Here is a 15,555-nt window from a genome sequence, read left to right as displayed (position 1 = left end):
AATGGCTCTTTTCCAAGAACAGCTCTTATCAGAACTACGGCTTGACCAAGGTCATCCAGCCAGGTGCCAGTGGAGGAGGGGGGAATCAAACCCGGTTCTCCCAGATTAGAGTCCTTCACTACCAAAGGCTGTCTCAGAGCGGCTTACAAACTCCTTTCCCTTCCCCTCCCCACAACAGGCACCCTGTGAGGTGGGTGGGGCTGAGAGACCTCTGACAGAAAATGCTCTTTTTCAAGGACAGCTTTTATCAGAACTACAGCTTGCCCAAGGTCATCCAGCCAGGTGCGAGTGGAGGAGGAGTGGGGGAATCGAACCCGGTTCTCCCAGATTTAGGGATCCCAAGTCCCCCCAGGGGGCGGGGAAACCCCCGCCCCAGAGGCCCGTTCCCCGGCACCGCTGGATCGGGCCCCGGGGGAACTCCTCCCCGGCGTGCGCGTCACCCGGAAGTGACACGGGCACGCTGGGGGCGGGGCCACTGCCATACAAGGGAAAACTCTATGGTCTCCCCTTATATGGTCGTGGTCTCGCCTCCAGCATGCCCGGCGTCATAATGTCACTCACTGGTGACGTGTGTGTGGCGCGCGCGCTCTGGGATCCACTCGAGAGTCCCTCGCCACCAAGGTAAGTCCCACTTGGCAACCCTACCCAGATTAGAGTCCGCGCACTTCACCACGACACCAAACTGGCTTGCCAGGAAGTGAAGGGTGGGATATAAACCCAATCTCTTCTTCTAGTTGCCAGGAAGGGCCAATTAGAGTTGCTGTATCTGAGGAAGTGTGCTTGCACACTAAAGCTTATGCCTCGAACAAAACTTCGTTGGTCTTAAAGGGGCCCCACGGGACTCACCCTTTGTTCTACCACTTCAGACCAACACGGCCACCCGCCTGAATCTATCAAGACGCATAAGTGATTGAGCGATAAGTATAGCGAAGACTGGATTCAAGCAGTTGGTGAGACACGTGAACAGCAGCAAATCAGCACAGAAATAAAAGAGTTAACATCAGTTACTTATGCATCTTTGACTCTTAACTAGCCCTAGGACTGCAAAGAGATCCAATCAGTCAATCCTCAAAGGAATCAACCCTGACTGTTCCCTGGAAGGCCAGATGCTGAAGCTCAGGGCTATTTTGGGACAGGAACGCACAGGAACAGAGTTCCGGCTGGCTCCTGAGTTGGCCACTCCCAGCAGGGACTCATTAGCATAATAGGCCACACCCAACAGCAGGAACGCATTAGGATTGGCTACATTAGGGGTGTGTGGCCTAACATCAAAGGAGTTTCTGCTACAAAAAAAAGGCCCTGGGTTTTGACAACAAACAAGGTAAACAGAATAAGAAGGGAAAGGTGGGTGTGGCTGGATGACCACGCTTCATGGCCTCATGTGGTAATGACCTGTGCTGTCAGGGGTGTGGCCTAATATGCTAATACGTTTCTGCTGTTGGCTGTGGCCAATTGTGCTAATGAGTTCCTGCTGGACTTTTTCTACAAAAAGAGCCCTGCTGAATCTGAAGCTCAAATCCTTTGGCCACCCAATGAGAAGGGAGCCCTCACTGGAGAAGACCCTGATGCTGGGAAAGACTGAAGGTCAAAGAAGACGGGGACGGCAAAGGATGAGATGGCTAGACAGTGTCATCGATGGAGCGAACATGAAATTGAGCAGACTCCGGAGCATGACGGAAGACAGGAGGGCCTGGCGTGATGTGGTCCATGGGGTTGGAAACAGTGTTCCCTCTAAGCTGAGTTAGTGTGAACTAGCTCACAGTTTTTAAGCCTCTGGCTTCCACCTTTTCATCTTAGCTCAGGAAGGAGGGCTCCAGAGCAAACTAATTGATGCAGCAGCCAAATCGCTCGGTCACAGCTTTAATGCCAGTAGCTCACCAAGACCCCGGTCACATGAGAGGTTTTGGGCCGGGAGAGGGCCGGATTGGGGGTGCAGCAAACGGGCGCGATCCCACCGCAACATCAGGGAAGCGTTGCGCACTGTCCCCGATCCAGCCCTTCCACCCAAAACACCGCAGCAAAAACAAACCACCTACCGAGGTGGTTCTTCCGGCAAGGCCGCATCAAGGCTGGCCGTGGGATTGCCGGTGCGTCCTTCCGCCGGCACATCCCCGGCTCCTGGCTGAACTGCGCATGCTCACGCATGCGTAGTTCGGCAGCCTCCCCCTCCCGACCGTGGCTTCCTCCCCGGCATCTGATCGTGCCGGGGAGCAACAGCGCCGCGGCTTAGGGGATCTGTGGGATCCCGCTGTGGCGTCTCTATTTTGGTGCGGCTCTGATTAGCCGCACTTTGCCCGCTGTTTTTTCTGCCGTGTGGCAGGGACCCAAGTAGAACTTTTGCTCACAAGACTCCACAGCTCAGAGGGAGCATTGGTTGCAAAGAGTTAGACTCGACCGTGCGGCTGAACAACAACAAAAAGTCCTTCCTGGCAACTAATCCCCCCCATATGTACCACTTGAGGAAGTCTGTTTTGACGTGTCCGAAGAAGCGTGCCTCTACACATGCTAAGTCACTCAGTCCTCACTCATACCCAGAATTAAACTCTGTCGGTCTTAAAGGTGCCCCTGGACTCAAACGGAGTTCTGTCGCTTCACTGATGTTATTGAATAAACCTCTGCCAAGTTTTGCTTGGCTCCAGCCTGCTGTGTACTGAAAGGTGCTCTCTTCCGAGCACAAGGGGCCTCCTGTGCTTGTTGGCAACCCTCCTTCCTGTCCCTTGCCGCTGTTCGGTCATTCTGCTCCCCCTCCCGGCTGAGCTGCACGCCACATTTTCCGCATCTACCCTCTTGGTTGCCTCTCTCCTTCGATATCAGCAGAGGTGTATCCAGATCACTTCTCTCATGCGGAAAGCAGCACCGTTTCCCGCCTGCGTAACTCACCCGCTTCTCACTGAGGTGATAAATCTTGTCAGGGCGGGGCCTAGCAGGCTTGCCAGCCTCCCGGTGGTTACAGCCAAAAATGAGAGGTCACAGGAGGAAGTGGAAATCCAAACACAACATCCGTGACAACAATAACAAAGAGCCAATAAAGATATGTTGCAAAATCATTTACTGCAGTAATTCTGTAGAAAATTCTCTTCTGTTATCGCTCACACGCTAACGAATGCTGCGCAATGTGAACTATTCGTTTCACAAGATTTGCTTGATCTGAGCGTGTAGCAATCACAATTATTATCCGTTGCGACTTATCAACACTGTGGAGACCTCGGGTTCTGTTATTAGAGAGTCAACATGGAAAGTTTCCTTCAAGAGTTGATAAGTCGTAATTGATAAGGATTGTGATTGCTACACGCTCAGATCAAGCAAATCTTGTGAAACGGATTGTTTCCATTGCGCAGCATTCGTTAGCGTGTGAGCGATAATAGAAGAGAATGTTCTACAGAATTACTGCAGTAAATGATTTTGCAACATATCTTTATTGGCTCTTCGTTATTCTTGTCACGGATGTTGTTTCAGCCTCCAGGGGGTGGCCGGAGATCTCCCGCTATGACAACTGATCTCCAGGGCAACAGAAATCAGCTCCTCTGGAGAAACTGGAAGCTTTGGAAAGTGGACTCTATGGTAGTATAACCCACTGAAGTCCCTCCCGTCCCTAAATTCCACCTCCCCCAGGCTCCACCCCTAGGCAGGGGAAAATCCCAACTCACAATTAGCAAATTGAGGCACTAGGGTTGCCAGTTCTGGGTTGGAAAATACCTGGAGATTCTGGGGGTGGAGATTAGAAAGAGAGACTGCCGAATCACAACTGATAATGAAGCTCAAGACAAATGTATCCTCCTGAACTGAAGCATGATCTAGGTTTCCTGTCTCATTACCAATGCTGATTTCTCCGCGCCTAAGGCCCCTCTGCAAAATCACACCTAAGCCAATCATGCCTGCTATTGTCGCTCACCTGCTATTGTCATCTAGCATCTGAAATCATGCCATTCTCCAAGATACAAGGACAGATTGACTCACAATCCAACTGTATCTGAAGAAGTGAGTCGTGACTCATGAAAGCTCATCCCCTGCCACCAATGTTGTTAGTCTTTAAGGTGCTACTAGACTCTTGCTCTAATCTCTGGGTCACAGAGATCAGTACATTTGGAGAAAATGTCCGCTTTGGAAGATAAAGTCCCTACATATAACATTCAGGGTCATATTGGCCAGTTTGGTGTAGTGGTTAAGTGTGCGAACTCTAATCTGGGAGAACCGGGTTTGATTCCCCACTCCTCCACTTGCAGCTGCTGGATGACCTTGGGCAAGCCATAGTTCTCTCAGAGCTGTTCTCTCAAGGATAGTTCTGGAAGGAGCTCTCTCAGCCCCACCTACGTCACAGGGTGTCTGTTGTGGGGAGGGGAAGGGAAAGGAGTTTGTAAGCCTCTCTGAGACTCCGAGTGAAGGGCGGGGTATAAATCCAATATCTTCTTTTTCTTCTACATTTGGAGAAAATGTCCGCTTTGGAAGATAAAGTCCCCGCATATAACATTCAGGGTCGTCTTCCTTTCAAGGAAATCCAGTATAGTTTTCAAGTGAATACCTTTTGCTATTTCTCATGTCTGTATCTTCCAGGTCAATGACTTCTTCTGCGAATAAAAGTCTGCAATGCCGGCTGTAATATTTTGGGCTCCGCAGATAAAGGCTACCAGAGACAGGAATGGCTTCAACCAACCTGAATACGAAGAGTGATGGAACCGTCTTATACAGCAGTCTTTAGAACAGTCTCGTTCTAGAACAGACTAAGGTCATTTGATTTTAGGGCGAGTCCAAAAGCTACCAATTCTTTAACAATAGTCGATACAAAGGAGTGCTTCTGAATTGTAAAATCAGTCCCAAAATCCAGAAACCGTGAGCACAAGTCAAACGTGTTCTTCCTTCCTGTATTTTCTAAGTCTTTATATAAAACAAGTTTCTTTCCTACCCAGCTCTTTTATCTCAAGGGAAAGAAAATATCATAATTCTATGCACATTTTTTATTTTCTTTGCTCTGTTTGGTATGTACCCTGGTGAGAAATGATGTTGCCTCAGGGGGTACTGTTTCTAGACAGTTAAATTTAAACTTTAAAGAAAAAGGGTTGCAAATATTTGACTCAGTTTATAAAGGGATCAATGATGGGAAGACTTGATGTAACCAAGCTAGTTGGAGGATCTCCTTTCTTGGGTTTTTAGTCAGTAGTGGTTTCTTTACTTTATCCCGTATATGTAGTTTCCCCTCCCTTTATTTCTGTTGTAGTTTTTGTAGTGATATAAAAAATAATAAAAAATCCCCTCTGGGGGCTGAAAAAAAGAAAAAAAAAGAAATGATGTTGCCCTCTCAAAAGAATCTGTGCTTTAGGGTCACGTGTGCTCGATATTTTAGATAAGACGTCCAGTACTTTGTACTAGTCTGTGATTCCACCTTGGGTCTGACCATTTCCCCCCCCTTTATGCCATCTTTCTCACTAAGCGTAGTGGTTAAGTGCACAAACTCTAATCTTGGAGAACCGGGTTTGATTCCCCACTCCTCCTCATGCAGCTACTGGTGTGACCTTGGGTCAGTCACAAGTTCTCTCAGAGCTGTTCTCCCAGGAGCAGTCCTCGAAAGAGCTCTCTCAGCCCCACCTACCTCAGGGTGTCTGTTGTGGGGAGGGGAAGGGAGAGGAGATTGTAAACCGCTCTGAGACTCTGAGTGAAGAGTGGGGTATAAAGCCCATCTCTTCTTTGTCTCTTCTTCTAAATAAAAAAAGGAAGAGATTCAGGGCTGAACAGGGGGACAAAGGATTTTTATCTCGATACAGATGCTAATTTTCCACCTGGAAGCATTTCCCCTCTACTTTAGTCGAACTGATTACGATTAAGAACATCAGAAGAGCCCTGCTGGGTCAGACCAGTGAGGGTCCATCCAGTCCAGCATCCTGTCTCACACAGGGGCCGACCAGTTCCTCTGGAGGGCCAACAACAGGGCAGAGAGGCCGAGGCCTTCCCCTGATAAGAACATCAGAAGAGCCCTGCTGGGTCAGACCAGTGAGGGTCCATCCAGTCCAGCATCCTGTCTCACACAGGGGCCGACCAGTTCCTCTGGAGGGCCAACAACAGGGCAGAGAGGCCGAGGCCTTCCCCTGATAAGAACATCAGAAGAGCCCTGCTGGGTCAGACCAGTGAGGGTCCATCCAGTCCAGCATCCTGTCTCACACAGGGGCCGACCAGTTCCTCTGGAGGGCCAACAACAGGGCAGAGAGGCCGAGGCCTTCCCCTGATAAGAACATCAGAAGAGCCCTGCTGGGTCAGACCAGTGAGGGTCCATCCAGTCCAGCATCCTGTCTCACACAGGGGCCGACCAGTTCCTCTGGAGGGCCAACAACAGGGCACAGAGGCTGAGACCTTCCCCTGAGGTTGCCTCCTGGCTCTGGGAGTTTCCCCTTAGTCACCACAGTTAGTAGCTATTGATAAACCTGTCCTCCATGAATCTATCTAATCCCCTTTTCCAGCTGTTCATTCCTGTGGCCATCACTACATCCTCTGGTACCGCTTCAGTGGGAAGGTAACAGCGTTCCATGTGCCTTGGCATCTAGTCATGCCGGCCACATGACCACGGAGATGTCTTCGGACAGCGCTCGCTCTTCGGCTTGGAAACAGAGATGAGCACCGCATCCCTAGAGTCGGATTCGACTGGCTTTCGAGCAAGGGGAAACCTTTACCTCTTTACCGCATTGTACCTCTGCATCCTGAGTTCCTTCTTCACAACACCCCTGCCACCTCCTGACTGGGATATAAGGCCTAAGAGAGACTCTGTTCCGACTTGTCTCTGACGAAGGGAGTGTCGACTCTTGAAAGCTTCTGCCCTGAAAATCAAGTGGGCCTCTAAGGTGCCGCTCTTGGACTTGAATCTAGCTGACTTACTGCAGACGGACACAGCTGCCCTATGAAATTGTTCAGTGGGTTTGTGCTGACCTCCAGTGGCTGTATCGGGCTTCAGACATTAGACTGAAATGAATACAGTTTCAGTTTAGTTTATTGTAACTCGCCATTGGCCGTTTCAAAATTACAAAACACAAATTGTAAACTAACTATAGGTTAGAGTCAGAATATGCAAAAATACCAAAGATCGTTAACAAAATATGACTAATTTAGTAAAAAGGTTAAGGTTCCCTTGCTCGAAAGCCAGTCGAGTCCAACTCTAGGGTTGCGGTGCTCATCTCCGTTTCAAAGCCAAAGAGCCAGCGCTGTCCGAAGACGTTTCCGTGGTCATGTAGCCGGCATGACTAAACACCAAGGCGCACGGAATGCTGTTACCTTCCCACCATAGAGTTTTTACCCAAATGTTAGAGCGTCCCAAGTAGAAGAAGAAGGAGGAGAAGAAGGAGGAGGAGGAGGAGACGGAGGAGGAGGAGGAGAAGAAGAAGGAGAAGAAGAAGATTGGATTTATACCCCGCCCTTCACTACCCGAAGGCGTCTCAGAGCGGCTTACAAACTCCTTTCCCTTTCCCTCCCTACGACAGACACCCTTTGAGGTAGGCGGGGCTGAGAGAGCTCTTGACAGAAACGGCTCTTTTTCAAGGACAGCTTTTATCAGAACTATGGCTTGCTTAAGGTCATCCAGCCGGGAGCAAGTGGAGGAGTGGGGAATCAAACCCGGTTCTCCCAGATTAGAGTCCCCGCACTTCACCACTACACCAAACAGGCTCCAATTTTGTCAAAGAGGTTCCAGAGAACTCCGTTCCAGCACATTCCCCCAGAAAAAAAGAAAAAGAAAAAAGCCCGGGTTGTTTTTCTCTTCCGGGGCAAGACAGCCTCCTGTCCATCACAGTCCCCTGCTTGGTGGAAAGGCCTTGCTGACGGTCTGGTGGATCCTACCCCTCTGCTCGAACTCCACTGAGCAAAGTGTGACAAGTTCCTCCAGCCAATGGTTGCCTACTCCAGGTGGGACATTCCTGAAGATTTGGGGGTGCAGCCTAGGGAAGGTGGAGTTTGAGGTAGAGAAGGACCCCAGTGGGGTATAATGTCATGGAGTCCTGTCACGGCTCAGGTGGGGGTGTCACCTGACGCTGCCACCACTCTGGTTCCAGGCTCCCTTGAGAAGGCCCAGAGCACCCTCCCAAGACCTCCAGGCCTCCCTTTTGGCTGAATAACAGGCGCGAGGACCAGGCAGAGTGAAACAAGGAAAAGGTTTATTTTATAGGAAGTCAAACAACAAGGTGCAGAATAATAACAGTAAGTGGGTGAAAAGAAAAGGAATCAAATGCCCTAACGCATCTAAATATATACTGTTCCTAGCTCACTATTCCAAGTGACACTAGACTACTCACCCTGCCCTCAGGATGAGGGTTTCTTCCCTGCAGCAGCCTTCCTTCTGGCTCTGCCCTCTGGAAGAAAGAACAGCTTCTGCTCTGGCACCAGCCCTTTTGTTCCCCAGCCCTCTTCTTCCCTATTGGTCCATTTTGGCTCCAAAACCTCCCAGGGGCTCCTGGGAGTTGTAGGCCCAGCCTCACCTACTGCTAGCCAGGCTCCCTGGGCCTAGTAGGCCTCTGGTGGCACAGCCCAGATCATAACAAGTCCACACACCAAAGACGCCATTTTCTCCAGGGGAACTGATCTCTGTCATCTGGAGGATGGTTGGATCGAGCATTTGTGTTACACTGCTGGTCTTTTAGAGGCTATGAAAACCCAAACCCTTTGGACAAAAGTTCCTCTGGAGTGGGAAATTGCAGGCCGTTGAGGTCTTGGGGTAATGGGTTGATTAGAAGGGTAGTTGGGGGAGGGTAGTGGGGGGATACCACAGAGTTTCTGGCGATTGCTAGAGTTACACTTGTCACTTCCAGGTAGCTCTAGGAATCGTCAGGAACTCTATGGTCAGAACTTCCTGTAAGTTGATGAGGCCTTTAAAAAAAATCTCTCTCCATGGTGATCATGCTGTCACCCTTTGGTCCCCGTTTTCACCAGCTGATCAGCTGAGCCTTGGCAGGCAATCTATGAGCTATCTATGTCACTGAGCTCTTCTTGATAACCGGTTTGGTGTAGTGGTTCAGTTTGCAGACTCTAATCAGGGAGATCCAGATTTGATTCCCCACTCCTCCACGTGCAGCTCCTGGTGCAACCTTGGGTCAGTCACAAGTTCTCTCAGAGCTGTTCTCTCGTGAGCAGTCCTCGAAAGAGCTGCGGAAAATTTCACATAACGCGCAGGTTTAAAACACTAATGCATGGAATCTCGCTACTGTGGAAATGGTCCAGATGGCTAAAACAAACAAACAAAAAGACAGCTAGCTTAATACATTATTTTGCCTCTAGATGTCCTCCTAGGTTCAGTCAAAAAATTCCCCAACCAAACACCAAGGCTTAGATGTGTCTTGAAGCACCTGTGATTCTGGGAGATGGGAAGTTTTAGAAGTTTTAGGTACCACTTCGGGGGGAAGGTAACAGCATTCCATGCGCTTTGGTGTTTAGTCATGCCGACCACATGACCACGGAAACGTCTTCGGACAGCGCTGGCTCTTCGGCTTTGAAAGGGAGATGAGCACCGCAACCCTAGAGTTGGACTCGACTGGCTTTCGAGCAAGGGAACCTTTACCTTTACCTTTATGAGGACCCTGAACTGGGATTTGGGTTGAGAGGGGGATGACAAAAATAACCTTTGCACCTGGCTTGGATTCACTGATCAAAAACCTGTACCACCCAAATGCACATTATAGTCATAGATCGATTTCAAACTTGGGTGATGCATATTTTATTGTATGTTCTTAAGGTAGAGCTGCCAAGTGGGGTTACCACCCTCCAGGTGCCTCCTGAAGATCTCCCAGAATAGCAACTGATCTTCAAACTATAGAGCTCTGTTCCCCCGTGGGAAAAAATGACTGCTTTGGAGCATGGGTTCTATGCCAATATACATAAAAGCATAAGAACATCAGAAGAGCCCTGCTGGATCAGACCAGTGAGGGTCCATTCAGTCCAGCATAGGCTTGCCAAGTCCCCCCCCGGGGGGGGGAACCCCCGCCCAAGAGGCCCGTTACCCGCCGCCGCTGGATCGGGCCCCAGGGGGAACCCCACCCCCCAAAGCACGCGACATGCCCGGCGTCAGAACGTCACCCGGAGGTGATGTAATCGCGTCGGGAACGTTGGGGGCGGGGCCACAATAATCCGAGGGAAAACTCTATGGTGATGTAATTGCGGCGCCCTGCTGCATCAGACCAGTCGTCCATGTAGTCAAGCATCCCGTCTCACACAGTTCCTCTGGAGGTCCAACAACAGGGCAGAGAGGCTGTCCTTCCCCTGATAAGAACATCAGAAGAGCCCTGCTGGATCAGATCAGTGAGGGTCCACCTAGTCCAGCATCCTGTCTCACACAGGGGCCAAACAGTTCCTCTGGAGGGCCAACAACAGGGCAGAGAGGCTGAGGGCTTCCCCTGATGTCCTGGCAATGGGATTCAGAGGTTGAGTGCAGAGGTGTCAAACTGATTCGTTACGAGGGCCGGATCTGACATGCAAGTCAGTTTCCCGGGCTGGGCCATGTGCGCTATAAAATGTAACGCGAGATACCAGAGATGTAAACTTTGTAAAGGTGATTTCAGATGCCAAATGGCAATCGCAGGTGAACAACCATAGCAGGTTAGATTGGAATAGGTGTGAAACGCAGAGGGGCAGTAGGTGTGGGGATACCAGGACTGGTAATGAGACAGGAAACCTAGGTCTCTATTCGGTCTCCTGGGTCTCCTTTCCTTTCTCCTTTCCACAACAGACACCCTGTGAGGTAGGTGGGGCTGAGAGAGCTCTTTCGAGAACCGCTCACGAGAGAACAGCTCTGAAACGACTTGTGGCTGACCCGAGGTCACACCAGCAGCTGCATGTGGAGGAGTGGGGAATCAAACCCGGTTCTCCCAGATTAAAGTCTGCGCTCCTAACCACTACCTCAAACTGGTATCTGCGCTCCTAACCACTGCCCCAAACTGGTGTAGTCAACCGTGACTTCCAGGCACACACACATGATACACACACACAATACTCACCAAAAGGGCCGAAGAGTAATAACTAGGTAGACCAGGCCCATTTGGGCCTGCCCTAAATTCCACCCCCGGGAAGAAGCCATTTCTTGAATTTGCTCTGGTCCATGTTATCTTCTGCCTTGTTAAAGTGTCCCGGAATCCACCACTTCCCCTGGCACTTTCACTTCAGGAAAACGTCCGCTTGCCTTGTGTTCAGTATTATCTTGTTAAGGCTAACCTATAATCTTTGGAGGCTCCCCCGGAAGATTAACTGGAACTAACTCTGAGGAACGGCTGAGGACACTATCCCATTTCCGAGGCGGCGACCTGTTCAGCACAGACTCGTCTTCTTGCACAGCCCCGTCGCGTCTGATTTATTCAGAAACAGAAGAAAGCTTTATAGCACATCGCTGGATGCGACAGGTAAGTCTGGGCAAAGCTGAGGTGAATCAATGCTTGGGAGTGCCGCAGAGCATTTGAGCGGTCTATCGCTGGCCATTAGCCAGGGTAGCTGAGGTGGAATTCCAGGTTCCGCCCCCGATTGTCAGGCTCCGGGTGTAGGGGAATTGTTGGGATTCTTTTAAAGTAAGTCATAAGAGACTGAGTCCATGGTGTGTATTAAAATATAAAAGTTTACTGTAAACCTAACATGGGGAAAAGGTACACAGGATATAAAATAACAAAGAGCTAATATGGCTACATCCTTACAGCTAAAAGGTAAAATGGGAAGAGCCGGAATGGCGTCTCCTTCTCTAGTCAGAACAAAGAATGGGAGGGGAAGCCAATATGCTAAATACTTGACACCTTGGTTTCCAATCAGACTAGCAAACTAGCTCCAAAGTTCCCGGGCATTCTGTTGTCTAAACAGATTGGTTACAAACAAACATGTGACTTAACAAACATCATTAACCCTGTAAGTACTGAAGCGTTTTGACTTGTAACACCCAACAGGAATTCCTGGAGATTTGGGGGTGGGGGGTGGAGCTGGGGGAGGTTGAGGTTTGGAGATAGGGTTTCCATGTCCCCCCTGTCCACTGGCAGGGGAGGGTAGGGTAGGATTGTCAGATCCAGGTTGGGAAACTTCTGGAGATTTAGGGGTGGAGCCTGGGGAGGACAGAGACCTCAATTCCGTAAACTGGGTCCTAGACTCAGAACTCTGAGCATGAGATTTCTGTGGTGGATGTCAATAAATCAAAAGTAGGTTTGCACCTTACAGAGCTAATGCTTTAAGCATGTTTTTATTTTAAGTAAAAAAAACCACCTTTGTGTTTGTGTCCTTTATAAAGTTTACATCTCCGCTACTTGGCATTACATTTTATGATACCCGTGGCCCGGCCCAACAAGGTCTCGTTTATGTCAGATCCGGCCCTCATAACAAATGAGTTCGATACACCTGCACTAAATAATCCACTTTCAATCCACTTTCCAACTAGATGTTGCCAGTTCACACAGGCCCAGTCTGCATCTAGATTTCGCTCCATTGTTTTTCCAAACCCACGTTGGAACAGAAAAAGATGTGGCTCAAAACCACAGATAGCCCAGGCTGATTGCAGAGTCATCCCAGAAAGGCCATAAAACGGCCATAAATCTATGCAGACGGCTACCATAAAACCAAGAGGTCAAAGGAAGTGAAAGGGGCATGCAGTCTGGACACTGCCATAAAATCCGACAATCAATCAAAGCGAAAGTGGCATGCAATGCAGGGGGGAATGTCTGTTCCAACATGGGTTTGGTAAAACTTCAGAGCGAATGCTAGATGAAGGATGGGCCAGAGTAAAAATCCAGTTGGAAAGTGCATTGAAAGTGGATTATTTAGCATGTGTGACTGCGGCCAGGATATCTGGAAATATTAACTCCCACAATCCTTTGGGGGGGTGTCAAAATAAACTGGGAGAGAGCCTGCTTGCTGCACAGAGGGTAGCCATATTGGTCGGCAGGGGAGGGTTAGTTTTGAGTCCAGTAGCACCTTAGAAGGAGCTGCGGTGGCTCAAGTGGTTAAGACACTGAACTGCAAGCTGTGGAAGGTCAGTAGTTCAGCAGTTCAAGACCCGAGTGTGCCGCGTGGCGGAGTGAGCTCCCGTTTCTGGTTCCAGCTCCTGCCAACCTAGCAGTTCGAAAGCAAGAAATGGCAAGTAGATAAATAGGTACCACTTCGGTGGGAAGGTAACAGCGTTCCATGCGCCTTGGTGTTTAGTCATGCCGGCCACATGACCACGGAAACGTCTTCGGACAGTGCTGGCTCTTCGGCTTTGAAACGGAGATGAGCACCGCAACCCTAGAGTCGGACTCGACTGGCTTTCGAGCAAGGGAAACCTTTACCTTTAGCACAGAGTCCAAAAAGATTTTCGGGGTACGAATCAAAGCTCCCTTCTTTGGAGACTTGCTCAACAAAACTGATCTGAACTGGGAGAGCTTTGCCTAAACGAAGCTTCGGTTGCTAATCCGCTTTTACAATCAATCTCCAGATCAGTTCCCCTGGAGGAAATGGCTGCTTTGGAGGGTGGAATCGATGGCATTCTATCGTGCGGAGGTCCCTCCCTTCCCCAAACCCCGCCCTCCCCAGTCTCCACTCCCCCCCAATCTCCAGGAATTTCCCAACCCAGAGCTGGCAACCTGGCCTCCTGGGCCTGACGAGCGGAGGCTGGACCTGGAATTCTGCTTCATCTAACCAAGCGAATGGCCAGTGATAGACCCATCAAGCGTTCTGCTCCTAATCGGAGCATTGATTTACTGCCTCCCCGTCAGAGCCATCTGTGTCTCTCGCCCACGAAGAAAGGGCTTCAAGTCTCCAGGGCTGTCGAGACTCGTTAAAGAAGATGTACGGTGGATGCCTCTGACGTCTCAGACGTGGATGGGTAGGTGGGTGGGAGGGGGATGCTTTCTATCTGGCGCTGATATGCGCTGGCGGGCTGAGCATTGGGGCGCAAAGAGAGGCAGGCGATTGAGGGAGGCTGACGGGATGGAGCTGAAGAAAGATGCTGGTGCCTACAGGGCCTTCTTCAAGGCTGCAGGGCCAGCGACGCCTTCCAAGCAGGGGTGTGCTTCTCTGAGGGCGAGGGAAGGGAAGAGGTGGGGTAGTTTTGTAGGGTTGCTAACCTCCAGTTCTTTTTTTTTCTTTTCATTTCATTTAATAAAAGACGCCTGCTCCTTGGGCAGCATACTAAAAAGTAGAAACATCACCTTGCCAACCAAAGTCCATATGGTCAAAGCAATGGTATTCCCAGTAGCAGGGGTCATTTCCTGCAGGAGGGCACAGGAGTGGAGCTCCGGCAGTAAAGAGCCCTGGGGGCGGGCACATGCAGCAAGCCCCACCCCCTTCTCCCAGAAGCCCTCAGTCAGAGCAAGAAGCAGCCAGGTAAGTTGCAGAGCTCCCCCCGGTCCAAAACAGTCCAGTGGCACCTTTAAGACCAAGTTTTATCACACTTCCGGTGATGTCAGGGGGTGTGGCATATGCAAATAAGTCATGCTAATGAGTTATGCTAATGAGCTCCTGCACCTCTTTTTCTACGAAATGACCCCTGCCCAGTAGTACTGTATGGCTGTGAGAGTTGGACTATAAGGAAGGCCAAGTGCCGAAGAATAGATGCTTTTGAATTATGGTGCTGGAGAAGAGAGTCCCTTGGATTGCAAGGAGATCGAGTCAGTCAATGCTAAAGGAAATCAACCCTGTTCCCTGGAAGGCCAAATACTGAAGCTGAAGCTCAACTACTTTGGCCACCCAATGAGAAGGGAGCACTCACTGGAGAAGAAGACCCTGATGCTGGGAAAGACTGAAGGTCAAAGAAGAAGGGGACGGCAAAGGATGAGATGGTGAGACAGTGTTATCGATGCAACGAACATTGAGCAGACTCTGGAGCGTGACGGAAGACAGGAGGGCCTGGTGTGATGTGGTCCACTGAGCCGCGAAGACTCGGACTCGACTGTGCCACTGAACAACAACGAAACCTTCAGGTCGTGGCTGGAGCACTCCGAGAACCACAACATACCTCCAAGCAGGCCCGAAGCCGGGATTTTTTGACGTGGGGGAATTATTTTTCTGGTGGGGCTGCCGTTATTTTTCTGCCTGTCTCTAAACAACTGCAACTTGAAACTTCTGGTTGTAAGAAAGGCAGCTGCTGGGGGCTCGCTGTCTTTTCAATTACGGCTGAGCCAAGCCCTGCCAATCCGAGGCTGAGTCAAGCCACGAGGGCATGGGAAACCGAAGCATTGCGGTGGCTTCTCGTCAGGGATTTGAGATTGTTGGACAAGGATCTCTGTCTCTCTCTCTCTCTTAAAAAAAAAGGTATTGTCAGCTTAACAACGTCTGGGATTCCGTTTGGCTGCAGAAAGGTGCAGGAGTGCATACCTTTAAAAATGTTCTAAAATGTGGAAAAATTATTTTTTAAAAAACTCAGAAGTAAATCTTGTGGGGCTGGCCCTTTAAGGAAGAAGAAGAGAAGAGATTGGATTTATACTCCACTCTTCACTACTCAGAGGAGTCTCAGAGTGGTGTACAATCTCCTTTCCCTTCCCCGCCTTAGTTGTCTGAGGAATGTAGCAGCGCTTTCCTTCATTGAAAATGCCACATCAAGGTGGAGGAAGCCAGACGTTTGGTCCTCTCGGGATTCACGGCACTGGCAGAAAG

The 15,555-nt window shown here is 49.9% G+C and overlaps 1 protein-coding gene across 1 annotated transcript in view; it reads left to right on the top strand.

Moving 5' to 3' along the window:
- LOC107109896 (otoraplin-like) overlaps positions 1-4,894 on the top strand; it is a 9,113-nt gene extending 4,219 nt beyond the window's left edge. Inside the window, exon 4 of the mRNA XM_015410604.1 lies at positions 4,552-4,894. Coding sequence (XP_015266090.1) covers positions 4,552-4,575 — 24 coding nt within the window. The 3' untranslated portion in view covers positions 4,576-4,894. The remainder of the gene's footprint in view (positions 1-4,551) is intronic.
- The last annotated feature ends 10,661 nt before the right edge of the window (positions 4,895-15,555 follow it).

The sequence above is a fragment of the Gekko japonicus genome, unplaced genomic scaffold (genome assembly GCF_001447785.1).
Source record: "Gekko japonicus isolate JY-2015 unplaced genomic scaffold, Gekko_japonicus_V1.1 scaffold4061, whole genome shotgun sequence".
NCBI lineage: Eukaryota > Metazoa > Chordata > Lepidosauria > Squamata > Gekkonidae > Gekko > Gekko japonicus.
Note: the sequence above shows the minus strand (reverse complement) of the source record. Positions and strands in the feature narration are given on the sequence as shown.